The sequence below is a fragment of the Oryctolagus cuniculus genome, chromosome X (assembly GCF_964237555.1).
Source record: "Oryctolagus cuniculus chromosome X, mOryCun1.1, whole genome shotgun sequence".
In the NCBI taxonomy this organism is placed as follows: Eukaryota; Metazoa; Chordata; class Mammalia; order Lagomorpha; family Leporidae; genus Oryctolagus; species Oryctolagus cuniculus.
This window is the reverse complement of record NC_091453.1, coordinates 63500938-63517418: the sequence shown is the minus strand read 5'-3', so window position 1 is coordinate 63517418 and position 16481 is coordinate 63500938. Positions and strand designations below refer to the sequence as shown.

The 16481-nt window shown below is 36.7% G+C and overlaps 1 protein-coding gene across 2 annotated transcripts in view; it reads left to right on the top strand.

Moving 5' to 3' along the window:
• Nucleotides 1–6351: 6351 nt before the first annotated feature.
• The window catches only part of KLHL4 (kelch like family member 4), a 108471-nt gene continuing 98341 nt past the window's right edge, over nt 6352–16481 (top strand). The window contains exon 1 of one of the 2 annotated variants that reach the window (XM_051827398.2): nt 6352–7156. In XM_051827398.2, coding sequence (XP_051683358.1) covers nt 6735–7156 — 422 coding nt within the window. In that variant the 5' untranslated portion in view covers nt 6352–6734. The remainder of the gene's footprint in view (nt 7157–16481) is intronic. The other variant, XM_051827399.2, reaches the window with a different exon arrangement.

Sequence of the window (16481 nt, the reverse complement as noted above, 5' to 3'; positions counted from 1 at the left end):
AAGCAACTGTCCAACAAACATTTTTGTACACATGTATCCTCCTACATATGTGTGAAACTTTCCCGTGATCCTATATTTGGGAGAGAAATACCCAGTCTTTGGTTATGCATAAGTTCAACTCCATTAGATGATTCCAAAATCGTTTTAATAATGCATATCTCCATTATCAGTGAGAGTAACTTCCCATTACTCCCATAAATGCACTCTAACCAATACTTGATATTTTAAGGTATTTTAATTTGTGCCAATTTAATGGATATGAAAATCCATTCAACCACTGATGAACAATCAGGTTGTTTCCATATCTTGAATAATGTAAATAATACTGTAATGAACGTGGAAGTGCAAATATCTCTTTAACATACTAACTTTCAATATAGACCCAGTAGTGGGATTGCCAGATTATATACTAGTTCTACTTTCAATATTTGAGGAACTTCCAGACTGTTTTCCAAAATGGTTATGTTTAAATTCACACTAATCATGTGTAAAGATCCCCCTTTCCCTACATCCTCACCAATACTTGTCTTGTCTTTTGGATAATAGCCCATCTTACTGGAGTGACATGATACCACATTGTGGCTTTGATTTACTTTTAGTAAAGATATTGAGGATTTCTTCATATGTCTATTGGTAAATCTGTTGAACATTGCCAAATTTTCATTTCCACCCTTGACCTCTGAAATAAGCTCCATATTGAAGTTTGCAAATATCAGCTAAACATATTCATGCCAGTATTTCATTGAGATATCAGCCTCAGTCTTTTCCAAGCTAAACATGTAATTTCATTTTCTCTACTTTCCCATTCCGCCTGATCAGTTGGTCCTACCTTTCTCTTTACTACTGCTTTTATCACAAATGAAGTAAAAACTTGTGCTTCATGTCAGCATATGTATCTAATCAGTCATCTGATGCTACCTCATGCTTTCTTTCATGTCCTCCCCAACTTCCCACTCTCATCAGTCTGGTTCATGTCTCCGTCATCTTTTATCTATGCTATTCCAGCAGCCTCCTGATTTTCCCTTTTCCTCTCTTTTCTCTGTAATCCATCCTTCACAATATTGTTCTGTTTACATTTCCTTCAAATGTTATTTGTGGTTCTATAATAGCACTTATTTAATCTTGTTTCATATTATAGCTAGTTTATAAATATGCCACCCACTTGATCATAAGCCTTTTGAAAAAAGTTAATTCTAAATGTCTACCATTACCAAGCAGTAGATAAATATTTCCTGAACCAAATTGTGCAACTTTAGCTGTGTTAGCTTCTCAAAATATAGAAAAAGCAAATATCTATGGAGATAGTGTATATATATCAAATATATATACTTATATTCAAAATTTATATTCAACATTTATCTGAAGCTATAGGAATCTTTTATTCTGAATTCAATTGTCAAATCTAAACCAAACAATTATAAACAACTTATATATTGGGAACTTATTTATACAAGATAAGCTACCAAAATGAGGAGGCACACTACTTTATATTTCTTCCATATGTAGTGATTATGAAGATATAACAAATATACTTGCATGTATGTGAACACTTTTGAATGAGTTTCCTAACTGATATAAAAATATTTTGCTAAAAAAACCCTGATTTTATAGAATTGAAATGTATGCTCATATAACTGGAATAGACTTTAGTAGAGACACTAGTTCTTTACTTACTTAAATGCCTAGCTACCTGAAATCAGTGTGCGTGTGTCTGTGTGGCCTGACAGCTAAGGCATGTGCCTATGTGACTGCTTCAGTCTGTATCATTATCTGTGTCCTTTTGTAGTGACGGTAAACAAAGAGTTTCTTACCATTTAACAGAGAATTTACTGCTTGAAGTTTTTTGTTTTTAATCTATGGGCCATGATTCAGTTGGTGCTCATTCAGATACATGCATGTCTCACTCGCTGTCAGCATTTTTAAAAACACCCATGTGAAATCTTCAGTGTAGGATTGGTAAATGTGAAATACTATACTGTTCTATGCTCAGAAGTTTGGGTCTTTTTGGTAACATTTTCACTACATTATTTGACCTCATTTTGCAGAGGACTTTGACCAAAAGTCAGCATTAGTATTTTTTTTACCCTTTCCAACATTTTTGTACTGATTTTCAATACAGGGATATAACAAAAGATATTTTAAAATTATGTGTTTAGCATAAAAGCTTTTGCAATCACATATTGTTTTTGTTTTACCATTTTAGTGCTGCTCAATATGGCTCACACCAAGTGAATCATTCCAGCTCAAGGCTATGATAGATTGTTGATGTGTTGCTTTTAATACATGGAAGTCTATGTATTAGTGTATGTTATTTTTAAGTGGTGTAATCAGATAATGATGGGAAAGAAAGAAAACAAAATATGTCCAAATAAATGTGAATAATGTTAATGCTACAGTGCCGTAGCAGCTGACTGATTTGATTTGCTGGCCAGGTTTTTGCTGAGAATTTATCAAGAGAGTCAACGGTTGTCAGGTTACCCTGAATATTCAACAGGTTTGCAGTCTACTTGTATAATCAAGAAGTAGCTGGGCAACTATTTTAGCTACTTAGCTATTCTGCATTGTTTTTCATTTTAAAATTTTTGCATTCATTGAGAAAATAAATTCATGTGATAACAAATTCAATTATGATTTACTATTCACTTATTCTACATAGGCTAAATATTAGTTGCAAGGTAGATAATATGACAATGGGGAGGAAATGGTGAATAAGACATGACTTCTTTTTTTTTTTTTTTTTTTTTTTTTTTTTTACAGGCAGAGTGAGAGAGAGAACAGAGAGAAAGGTCTTCCTTTTTCCATTGGTTCACCCCCGCAAGTGGCCGCTATGGCCGGTGCACTGCGGCCAGCGTGCTGCACTGCTCCTAAGCCAGGAGCCAGGTGTTTCCTTCTGGTCTCCCATGCAGGTGCAGGGCCCAAAGACCTAAGCCATCCTCCACTGCACTGCTGGGCCACAGCAGAGAGCTGGACTGGAAGAGGAGCAACCGGGACAGAACCGGCGCCCCAACGAGGACTAGAACCCAGGGTGCCAGCGCCACAGGCGGAGGATTAGCCTAGTGAGCCGCGGCACCGGCCAAGACATGACTTCTATCCTCACAATTATTTTTTTCATTTCTGCTTCAGTTTGCCTAACTCTTTCTTGTATAATCATAAATTTAGACAGAACCTCAAAGCTTCATAAAATATCATTTCCTTTAAATTTCTTAGTCATTCTACATTTCTGTGCTCACAATCCAGGAAAATGGCCCTAGTTGTCATACTTTCATGAAGTACACACTTGGTAAATCTATTCAGAGCACTGTGCTAGCAAAATTTAGATTTTGACAGATATTAGTCATTCATCATCTTATTGCAAGTGGACACAGGTAAATACAGAATTGTATCTAAATCATAGCAAACTCAATAAATGTATTAGAAAAACAAGCTTATTGACTCCTCATATCCCTTTATCTTTTTGTTTTTTAAGGGAAAGGGTTTACTGGGGGAAACCCGACAGACCTGAGGGAAGGGCTGAAGGAAAAGAGGGAGAAGGAGAGTGTAAGAGATCAGGAGAGAGAGTGAAAGAGAGAAATCAAGAGACAGAGAAAGAGTGAGAAAGAGAGACAGAGAGAGCCACGCATATCCCTTATCTTTTGAACTCTTTATTTAGTGGATCCATTAAGCCTTTGATTATAATGTAAATTTAAAATGCACAGGCTTTGTGGCAGAATGGATTACTGAAACACCAGCATCCTATATGTACCCCAGTTCCAGTCCTGGATGCTTCACTTCCAATCCAGCTCCTTGCTAATGGCCTGGGAAAGCAGTGAAAGAGGCCTCAGGTGCTTGGGTCCCTGCATTCATGTAGGAGATCTGGAAGTAGCTCCTGGCTTAGGCATGGCCCAGCCCTGGCTGTAGTGGCCATTTGGGGATGAACCAGCAGATGGAAGACCTCTTTCTGCTTCTCCCTCTCTCATTCTGTAACTCTGACTTTCAAATAAATTTTTTTTTAAAAATTCTATTTGAAAAAATATAAATTAAATATTAAATTAAATAATTAACATTTCTTTAAATAATAAAACCCAATGAGGTATAATTTAAAGCTACTTAGATGGCCAATTCAGTACTGCTTTTTGTTACTACTACATATTACACATCTATCAGAACATTTCATTCACTCTATCTAATACTTACCACTTGCTTCATCTTTATCCATTATTGAATGGTAGATGCAGTGAGTCTAAAACACAAAACCTGACTCCAGGCAGTTTCCCTGGAATGTTACCTATTTAAGTAATAGGAAGGCAATTCATGTTTAGTTGCCAATACTCACTGACATATCTGGAGCTTATGAGAGGAACCATTTGAGAGTTCCTTCAATTATTTACAAGCTAAATATGGACAACACACTTACCAAAGAGAAAAGGTTATAAGTGTCAAAACTGGGTTTAAAGAACCTGCTGGAAAAAATAGATGGAAAGTTGTATGTGGGAATATCCTATTTGTAACTCATATAAAATTCAATTATACATCCACCAGTGTGTGTTTAATAACTTCTAAGTATGAGAAAAACCTAGAAATTAGTGAAGGTTCTCTAGAGAAATAGAACTATGGGATGTGTATGAGAAAGGCAGAGAGAGAGAAGGAGATTATAAGGAATTAGCTTACTCTTTTCGTTTGATTATTGTTTATAGGCCTTGACTCTCTTCCTACTGGAGTATGGTGTTTTTACTTTTTATTTTTTGAGTTCTTTATTTAGTAAGGTCATTAAGCCATTGACTGTAATGCATGTTAAAAATATGTCATCTAAGCAACACTGTTTTAAAAAGAAAAAGAAAATGAACTAGCTCATGTGATTATTGAGGCTGAGAAGCCAGCAGGCCGGAGACCCAGGAGAGCCCATGGTATAGGTTCAGCCTGAATGCTAGGAGGCGTTAGACCCAAGAAGAGGCGATGTTTCAGTTCAAGTCTGAAGGCCATATAAAAAGCCCACATTCCAGTTTGAAGGCAGTCAGGGAGGAGGAATTCCCTCTTAGGCCCAGGAGGATCAGCCTTCTGCCTATTCGGCCATTCAACTGATTGGATGAATCCCACCAAATCAGGAAAGGAATCCACTTTACTCAAGGTATCAATTAACATTCAAGCTCATCAAAACCATCCTCACAGAAACACCCAGAATTATCTTGTACGCCCTACCCTGGTCTAGTTGACACAGAAATTAAGCATAACATAGAAAAATAAGACAGGAAAGAATTTATATTAAAAAAAAATCCTGGAGATAAAAGTGCCTTCCAAAACATAAAGAGATTCATTTCATTCAATTTCTCATTTATTTCTAAACCCATTGTGTGTTGGTGCCGGTGGAAACCTAGAAATCTGCTCAGCTTCTTCACATTGTATATGAAGAAACTGAGATGCGAGGAAGAAAAGTGAGCTGTGTAAGGTCACACAGCTCATTAACCATAAAACCAGAAGCATACAAATTCCATATTCTTTCTAAGGATACTCTAATAAAGCTTCCTACTTACGACCAGTATGCGTGGCATTGCGACTTGGATGAAATTCAAACAGTGTCAAGATTGCATTGGTAGATGAATTTCTGATACATGAGAGTCTGTTGTAGAAACATTTACTTCTGTACAGAGTCGTGCATTCAGATCTCGAAATACCTGGGGCACTGTTATTACCCAGCAGTATGGTCATTTGGAGTGAGTTCAAAACCTGCCCTGTTGCATCCTCTCATAAGGATTTCTGAGCAATGAAAATAAACCTTTAACACTGCTTGTGGAAATAAAGGGCATGATAAGGAAGTGTTTGTACTGGCTTGGAGCCAGAATGGACTGCTCATTGTTAAGCTTTGGTCACTGAGGAGACATCTCTTAATCTAACCAGCTTAGAAATGCACTGCTCTTTTCATATGTAGGCATAAAACATCGTTACTACATTCTCTAGAGGGGTGTGTGTGTGTGTGTGTGCATGCAGAGATACATAGAAGTGTGTGTGTGTGTGCATGATTATGAATAACCAACACTTTCTTATGTTTCTGAAATTGTTCAGTTTTCAATGCAAAATTTTGTATAGAGACATCCACATTTTCAGAAGAGTTTTGGATGTAATTAATTACAACACATCAGTGTGGAGGAACTGATGACAAGATGGTTTTCCTTAATGAATTACTCTCAAAATTTCCATAAGAAGGATCCCCAACTAGAGCATAATGAATTCCCCTGTCTCTTAGGACAAAGTGGCACAATTTTAGAAGTGGGCTGGTGAAATGAACCTGGCAGGGGGCGGTGTGAAGGGAGAGAAGCTAGAAGGAAGTGAGTTTCAACATCCCACTTCTACTCACTTGCCTGGCTTTCAGCTGCAGCTCCTGTACTTCAGGACTGAAGAAGGTGGGCTAGATTGTTGCAAGCCCCGGCGGGAGGGCTGCGAGCCTGAGATCAAGCAGCTGGAGTGTGTTGTGGTAGCTGCTTTCCTGTGCTAAGCTGATTTACTTGTTTAAGGTCTGACCTCATCATCCTGTCAGTATGGGTTCCCACCTACACTGTTAGCGACAGCTTTCTGCTTCAGCTGGAAGGCTAGAAGTATTCACAGTGTTCCATAGGCAGCGGGGGAGGGGAGAGAAAGCAAGCAAGACTGCTCTCCGGGCACTTGTGCTTTTGTTAGTTCTACGAAGAGGCAGAGAAACAAGAGATAACAAAGGCTCCGTTTCCTTTCTGTGAGAGAAGGCTTTTGTCTTGCCTCCTGCTACGATGTCAGTGTCCGGCAAGAAAGAGTTTGATGTGAAACAGATCCTCAGGCTACGCTGGAGGTGGTTTAGTCATCCTTCTCAAGGCTCGCCCAGCACTGGAAGCTGCCTTCAGCAGGAAGGATATGAGCATAGAGGGACCCCGGTTCAGGGCAGGTTGAAGAACCACTCTCGGGACAGAAACGGACTAAAGAAAAGCAGCAGTCCTGTCCACCACAATATACTGGCACCAGTGCCAGGACCGGCTCCTGCCCATCAAAGAGCCCTTCAGAATTGGCACCACCAAAACCTGCTAGAACATCTTCAAGCAAATGAAGATACTCCTAAAGCAGTTACAGGAGAGAATTTGTTCAAAGAAGCTTATGAAAAACGCTCACAAGATTTGGAGATGATGGCTGATGACAACATAGAAGATTCTTCAGCAAGGTAGGAGTTTTAGTCGTATCACTGAAAGCCATATAGCATAGGTCAACTTATCCTCGAAAATACTGTCTCACTTCGAGTTTAAATAGAAAGTGCTGTAATAAACTCCGAATTTGTATACAGCCAATCAGGGACTCCAAGGAACCCTCTTCTCTAAGTCTCTAAAGGAAAACTGAAATAATATATATGTTTTGATAATTGTTGGGAATTATTTTGGGGGTGCTGAGTTTCTTCTCCTAGTCCATCCCCATTCAGTTAAGAATTTTGTTTCAGTTCTAAGATATGTTTATTGTGATTAGCAATTTTCTGCAAATATCCTCTGTGGCTGAAAATGTTCAGATAGCTGCAATTCTTTGTACAAGTGTCGTGAGTCGTACAGAACTCTTTTTGACTTTGTGAGTCAGGCCAACTGTGACAAAATCAAAGTGCAACTGCTCAGCACATCTTTGTTCCTTAGTTCATCGTTGCCATGTGGACTTTTGAAACTATGCTGTATTGATATGAGAATATAGAACAGCTTCCTTTGACATTTGAGATTCCTTGCAACAAATCAGGAAGCTCTTCCACATAAAATAAGAAATAAAATGTTTCTTACAGCAATAAGATCCTAAAGTAGAAAATGGCACATAACAGCTATTTCAGGACATTAAAGTGCAATAAAAAGTGACAATATATTGTAGTTTGGGTAAAGCTTATTAAACATTGGATTTTACATTTACTGTTGTGTCCACTGGTATTGTTGGAGGGGAAGAAACTTATGTTCTGCTCTCTTATATTGCCAAATATAACTTAGCCTAGTGAATCTTTACTTCTCTGGCTTTTTTCTTTTTGACTATCAAAAATTTCTATATTCTCAAAATGCTTTAGGCACAATTGAAAATCTTCTTAATGTAACTAAATAGTAGAAATGGCACAGAAAAGGAAATATTTTTGATATGTTTCAAATCATACAATAGTTGACAGGAAATTATGCCAAATTATTTGGAAACCTGGATATTTGGCATACTGTGTCTCTCTAGGGGACAGAAACATTTGCCCCTTGACATAAGTTTTCCCAATATATCCTCCTTGTCTTACTGCCATAAGCTCAAACCATAATATTAAAGCAACATATAACCACATCATGGCAAAAGATGACTAAACTCTGCAAAATGATGTCTTTATAGAACTCATCTGTCTTGAACTGTAAACATGAAGATTTTGTGAATGACTTTGAGTGTAATATAAATTGTCCATAATATAGACTTAAGAATAAAGTGTGTATTTGTGAATTTCTGTACACATTTTGCTATCTCCTAGGGAAATGCTATGTATCTCTTGTGATTGAAAGTTGCATTTGGTACACATAACAGATTCTCAAATAACAGGCAGTCCATACTTTAAGATTTAGCAGATTTTTAAATTCTCTTTTCTCACCATGAGCAACAGTTTTTAAAAGTGCTGATGTTTGCCATTAATAAATACTTTTAACTCTGCTGTAGGGAAGTCTAAATTACCTACTGTACTCTTCTAACAAACATCTTTGAGAATCTGTGAATGAAATTTATAGCACATGTATATTAATTAGATAATAAGAGAAAATGCTGGATAAAACATCAAATTTAAAAATGTCACCAAGCAATTTTTAAGAAATATATTTCTCTTCTCTTTTGATTTCATGCTTGACTTTTTTCATGTTCTAAATAAATGTTCTATTAATTGTCCTACCTATGGTTTCTGTGGAAAGTTAATGACTTCTTAAAATAAGTACAGGAAGTGGTTTTATTGATATGCTAGGGATACGTTAGGCAGAAAGAAAGGGGTTCATTGAATATGTTATTAAGTGAAATGTGGTGGTTTGCTACCCTTTCATTGTCCATTCTAAATCTCCAGGTCTTGGTCAAGGAAAATTCTAGGAGTTTTCTGACATCTTGTTTCTCTAACATTTCTCTTCTCCAGTAATATTGGGGAGTACAAGGAATGGATCTGGCTAAGTTGACAGTAGCCTGTCATCCCTTCACTATAACACCTGTGGTTTTTACAAAAAGGAAAATTGTGGTCAATATGGAGAATTATCAAACTAGTGCAAGGTAAACTCTGACATTCAGGGTAAAGTAAGGGTCTTTATGCCACTCCACTTTCTACAAATATTACAGACAATGAATAGAGAAAGGACCAAATTACAAACATGCATCTAACAGAAAAACTCACTATTTGTCTTAAGAAGAATATTGAAACCAATATTAAAAGCATAATAATATCTTCCTTTGAGGATTTAAATGCAACTATACTCCTGTGTAATTGAATTATGTGTGTGCAATGCATTTAAAAACAGCTCTGTATCATGATTCCATGCTGTGAGAATGTACATCAATATGTCTAGTATCAGAAACTTGGGCTCAGTGATAGTTTCACTATTGTCCTAATTATCTACTAACTGCATCTTTACATCCCCATAACTACCTTACTTAAGAATCCTTTATTGCAGTCATAACATTCAAGATACAGAATATTTAATAGTGTGTTATGATTATGATTCCTACATAATAGAATATTTAGTCATGAAATTATATATATAAATATTTGAAATTTCTCATAAATAAATGATGGCATAAGGACACAAGTGGATGCCACATTTTTAATATTAAGATTTTGCTAAACATCATTTGCTAAAACAGACTTATTTCCTCATTGTGTTTGAAGACATAAAATAAAATGCAAATAAGTTGTTTATGGGTCCAGAACATAGCCTAGTATAAAATTGGAGGTTAACATAGTTGTTTAGTTTGCAGAAATTGAAGGGAGTGGGGAGCACGGGCTCATCCTACCTGTTGGGGCTTTAAGTTTTGGCAGAACCTAGTAACTGTGCTGATATGTGATTTTGTGTGTGTTTGCTAGACACATGGTTAGACAACACTCAAAATTCCCACTGCACTTGAGTCCTTTCCAATTTTAAAGTGAAATTTGCCTGGAAACAAATGCAGCTGTCACTGTGTATGTTGATATTCCAAAGAAAGGAGAATTGGATGAATAAGACTTAGAATTCACTAATTCATTCCAGAAATACTGAGCACCATTGTGTGCCAGGAACTCTTCTAGGTATTAGTGGTAAAACAAGATCAAATCAGAGAAGCTGTTTTCATGGAATACACATTCCACTGGGGAGAGAGGTGCAATAAAATGAACTAAAGCTACAATGTTATAGAGCTATAAATCACATGAATAAAAATTGGAGGAGAAGAGATTGATGGAAAAGGTGCTCCTTCAGATAGGAAAGACTTTTCTGGAAAAGTAATCTTAGAGCAGAGATTTAACTGAAATGAAGGAAGAAGACAAAATGTCTGACTCAAGAATTTGAAGCAAATGAGAGGTTACTGTTCCTGTGTACACCATTCATGGTTTTCTATACAAATTAATGTCATATGTCCCAGCACAGTCCATTGATTAATGTTCAAAACATCCTTTAACATAACTTATGAAGTAAAAAAATATGTCCTGCCTTGTTGTTCATTATAACAATTTTAGCATCACATGCATGGCCCGTGGTCACAGAGGTGACTTTCCAGTCATCCTGTAACCATGGTGCCATTTTGTCCTCTGGGGATCTGGCTATTCAGCTACTTGATCATACGCCTCATGGACAGGGGCCTATGCCCTTGTGAAAACAGGCACATGACAGTCTATTTGCTTTCTTAACCAAGCCATTCAGATAGGATCAAATGTACTGTGGGTCTTCATCCTCATTGCACACCCATCTGTGATATGGAATCTGCTTGGGAAATATTTACTCATAAGGGAAATCCTGAATCCAAATGAGTGAAACTTATTTGAAGACACTCTCTCATGCATTGGAAAGTGAACTCTGTGGATATTTTCAAGGAGATATTTGCAGAAAGAAAGAACAGCAATTTCAAGGGCCCTGAGATGGTAGTGAGCTTGATATGTTCAAACACAAGGGAGGATAGTACATCTGGAGTAGAGTGCTCAATAGAGTGGTAGGAGATGACTTTGGAAAGGTAACAATCATGAGACAACAGCATTACAGCATTAAAAGTAAGAAGAATCTTTTGATAAACACTGTGCCAGGCATGAAGCACTTTCCATATATTTTCTCATGCTGTCAAGGAAAATCTTTAATGTGAAAATAGCATTCACAACTACAGTTCATATTTATCCAGATATCATTTTGTTGGATGTCTGTTTGTTGCTTATCTTTATCCTAGGCAAAGAATAGTATTGTTTTCTAAAGTTCAGAGCTAGGCTTGCTTCACTTTACACTGCATTATTCATTAGAGACTGCGACTGCAAAGGAAAGAACAAGGAATAGACTACGGTTTTATGGTTGTTTATAGAAAGATTAAGATGAAAATATAGTTTAAAATGATTGAAAATGCAAATTTACAAAAGATTTTCATTTGATTTACTAAATTTAAAGCATATAAACAAATAATTTATATTTAATGCAATGATTCCTAGCCTTTTCAGAATTAGAATCTGTGTTGTTTGATTTTAATTTGTTGTTACTTCTGGCCTCATTCCTGAGAGTGAGATATCTTAGTCCTCATGTCTCATTCCTGAGAATGTGGTATCGCATACCAATTGACATCAGCATCTATTAGGATACATTTGATGGATGACAAATTGGGACTTTCTTCTATATATAGCAATCTGGTGATACTTTCGGGCCACATTTCTTTAAAATGTTTGTGGAAAATGGAATTAAAGTATGAGTTTATGTAGATGCAAATAATATTTCATATTTTCAGAAATTTTTTTCATTCAAAGCACTCATATTTTAATTCTTTGCCATGAACATTTTAAAGTACCTTTGTATTATAAATAAATACCTGTGACTATTATGTCTAATATTTGAAAGGCAAGTATCACTTCACTTCTACATGTGGATATAAAAATAAAGGACTAAAATATGTTGTGCTTTATAATATGACTCCAAGAATAACATAGTAATTATATTTAGCTGTTGCAAATTGTGCAACTACTCACTTAATACGCAAGTTTGAAAATTATTTCTTAGACTTCAATGTTTTTTTTCTGACCCCTGTAAGAATTCTGCCCCTTAATGCTAACCTTGTTGATGACTTTCTCATGACTTCATAAGTGAAAATAGTTGCAACCTTTTATAAGCTAGATATACACACATATGTTTATGTTTATATATATATACATATATATGTGTATGTATTTATTGTGTACTTGTATATTGGTGTGAAATTCTTGTATTTAAAAAAGGGAAACCAGGGGCCTGTGATGTAGTGTAGTGAGTTAAGCGGCAGCCTGCAATGTCAGCATGCCATATTGGAGTGCTATTTTGAATCTCAGCCGATCTACTTTCCATCCATCTCTCTGGTATTACATCTGGAAAGCAGAGGAAGTTGGCCCAAGTACCTGGGTCCCTTTTATCCATCTGAAGTTCCAGGCTCCTGGCTATGGCCAGGCACAGCCCTGGCTGTTGTGGCCATTTGAAGAGTGAAGCAGCTGATGGAAGATCTCTCTCTTCTCTCTCTCTCTCCTTCCTCCTCAAATTAGTTACTTTAAAAAATAAAGAAGGGAAATCAAAATTAAGGGAGATGATTGTGAAACACTGGATCTTCCACAAATAGCCTTTATCCTAAATACAATATTCTGCAATATGTACCTGGGACATGTTGTAGTGTCAAAAAATAAGAATTTCTTAAAAATGCAGTGGAGACAAGTCAAAGGGACACAGGAACCAACTGAAAAATTCTTCTAATGGTCAAAAATGGAACAATTTGAACAACACAGTGATACTGGATTATAAAGCAAAATATAAAATAAGTATGCAGGATTTCATACTGTTATAGACAGATGATTGAATAAATGAGAGAAAAGAAAAACCTGCTGTGCAGAAAAATTTCAAATAATTTATGTAGGTACTCTGCTCTCAAGAAGTAGGAGCAGAATACTGAACCCTAAGAGTGGGCTGCACATAATGACTTCTTTCTAAAATGTGAGCTCTGCATGGCAAGGGGACAGGAAGATGTATATTTACACTGTTATTGGAGAAATCTGATATCAGAAGTGTATGTTTATATCAATAGCATGTACACCTCTTTTGATGTGATGAGAATAGTATTATAAATCTGTCTTCTTGCTCCCCCAAGCCCATTATCGTAATATTATTGTGAGAAAAAGATAAGTTTAAATATAGGAACATTCTACAAAATAGCTGGTCAGTAATCCTGAAACTAGCAGTGTTGTCAAAAGTCAAAGAAATTATCGCAACTAAGTAGAACCCAAGGAGACATGCTGAATAGTTGTAAGGTGGAACAGAAAGGGGATAACTGAGGAAATATGAATAAAGATAGACTTTTGCTAGTAATCATGTGTCAGTATTGATTACTTAATTGTAACATTTACCATACCAATATAAGATGTTAGTAAGGAAGGACCTGGACGTGAACTGTATGGGGACTGAAATACTATCATTAAATTATCATAGGCTTTCTGTTTCAGAAGTACATAATATTTAAGCAAGGGCTGTCTTATTAAGTCGATTTCTCAAATCAACAGTAGAGGACCATCTGATTGGGAAAACTGGATATTAGTTCTTGATTGTTTTGTGTTTTTTTTTTTTTTTTTTGGCAACTAGTTAAAAGATTACCAAGTCAAAATCAATGGGGTGTTACATTCTCCAAATATATAAATGCTATATACTGTCAACAAGATAATATCTTACAGGGAATTCTAGGGAAGTTAGCTAAAGCTATGTAATACTCAGTGACCACATACGATGTTAAGTCATATTCAGATGGCATGTGAGATTGTTATTTGATGTACACTAACTTTAATGGCCTAGCAACTACCAACTTCATAGTAGGGTTTAACAGACAAATCATTGCTTTAAAAAACACTTTATTTGAGAGTGGAGTAGAGAGAAGGCACTCCCATTGCTGATTCACTTCCCAAATGCCTGCAACAGATAGCCCTGGGCTAGGCTGAAACTGGGAGCTAGGAACTCAATCCAAGTCTGTCATGGAGGTGACAAGGATCCAAATACTTGAGCCATCACTCGCAGCCTTACATGGTGTACATCAGCTGAAAACTGGAATCAGGAGCAGAGCTGAAACCTGGACCCAGGCACTCTGATATGAGATGTGGGTGCCTTTAAGCCAAATGCCTGATTTTCTTTCTTTTATAGTCACTGAGAAAAACCCAGATCCTAATAAAGTATCATATTTATTGGAATTTTCTTTTTTCTTTCTTTTTTTATAGTCTATTTATTTATTCATCCATTCATTTCTGTAGAATAACACTAGCTGTTGCTTCCTCATGTATATTAATACAACTGTGGTTGGGTTGTCCCAACATTTGTTTGCTCTATTCTTTTCCAGAGAATAGGTAAGTCTTTTTCTTTTTCTTTTTTTTTTTTGGGTATTTTTTAGAAAGATTTATTTTATTTAGTTGAAAAGCAGAGTTAGAGAGAGAGAGAGAGAGAGAGATCTTCCATCTACTGGTTCACTCCTCAAATAACTGCAACGACCAGAGCTGGGCCAGGCCAAAGCCAGAAATTAGGAGCTTCATCTGGATCTCCCACATGGGTGCATGGGCCCAAGGAATTTGTCCATCTTCCACTGCTTTCCCAGGCATGTTAGTAGGGAGCTGGATCAGAAGTGGAGTAACCTGTGCCCCTATGGCATGCTAAGCGTTACAGGCAGCTGTTTAATCCATTATGCCACAGGCTGGTTTGTTTATGGTATTTCTTCTAGAACTATGTGTTATATCTATTTCCATTTTTTTACCTTTTATTTAATGAATACAAACTTCATGCATTTCTTAAGTACAGTTTTTGGAATATAGTGATTCTTCCCACCATGCCTGCCCTCCCACCCCCATTCCCACCCTTCTTGGCATTTTCAAATGATTTATCAAGTCCTTGATAAAGAAAACATGAAAACACAGCCTGCAACTCGTTTCTTTATTTCTTTACATTGCTATCTATGGATTGTCATATGTGACAAGTTTCCATCTATAAATCTTTGTTTTCCCTTGCTAAATGAAATATATAGCCACTGAGCACATTTTATTTGTGATGATTGAGTTCTATTCAGATAATTTCACTAAACAGAATGGAAAACGTGCAGCCATAATAATTGGAAATATTTTGTAAATAGACTTAAAAGAACTACCTAAGAAAAGACGACTGGAAGTGAAGAAATCTAAATCAAAAAATTTTCAGTTATTTGGTGCTTTAGGGTGGAATAGGTATTCTTGAAATGTTACACAAAAATCAATACATAAGAGTTTACTCTGTGGTCCAGCATTGTGACAGCGGGTAAAGCTGCCGCCTGCATTACTGGCATCCCATATGTGTGCCAGTTTGTGTTCCGACTGTGCCATTTTCGATCCAGCTCCTTGCTAATGCACCTAGGAAAGCAGCAGAAGATGGCCCAAGTGCTTGGGCCCCTGCACCCACATGGGAGACCCGGGTGAAGATCCTGGCTCCTGGCTCTTGGCTTCGGCCTGGCCCAGCCCTGGCTTTTGCTGCCATTTGGGGAGTGAACCCATGGTAGAAGATTTCGCTGTCCCTCCCTTTCTCTTTGTAACTCAACCTTTCAAGTAAAATAAATAAATCTTTTTTAAAAAAGACTTTACAATGGAAACACTGTAAGATAGATATATATCCTCAATTACTATATAGTCATCATTATTTGTGCTGAAACACAGCAATATTGATGACATGTTTATTATTCAGGAGTGAATGCAGAGTTCTTTGTTACTCCTAATTAACTTTTCTTAGCCAGTCACTATCAGTCACAGTGACTTATCCCTTGTGTGCTTTTGAATGCTACTGTACAGAGTGTATCTCTTGCCCTCTTCACCCTGTCTATTGCTATTGATTCCTCAGGAGACATATTAAACACCTTGCAATGTTTTTCAGTAGGTCTTTAATTTAAGCAATTGGTTCTTGGTAATGCCCCCTGCTACCTTACTAAATGGAAGCTCTGTTAAATCTCTTGTCTAGCTTTTCCCTAAAACACCTGACTTCTGTCAGCACTGTGGGATTCGAGTGTCCTTTATCTCCATATCTGTAACAACACTAATAAACAACTGCATGAGGAACAGATTGTCACATGAAATTTGAAGCAACACAACTATTTAATTTCGTTTTAAGTCTGTTGTATTAATCAACAAGCCAGCTGCTTACCTAAGGAGTTGGTGTTCTTTTGTGTTTTCCTCCATTCAAGAAGTATTAGTCCTACTTACCTGTATTATGCTTTCCTAGGCACCCTAAAGAATAAATAGGTAAATAACACATGCCGGTTACCACTATAGGCGCCCAGTGTAGCTAACGAAATGAATTGCATTC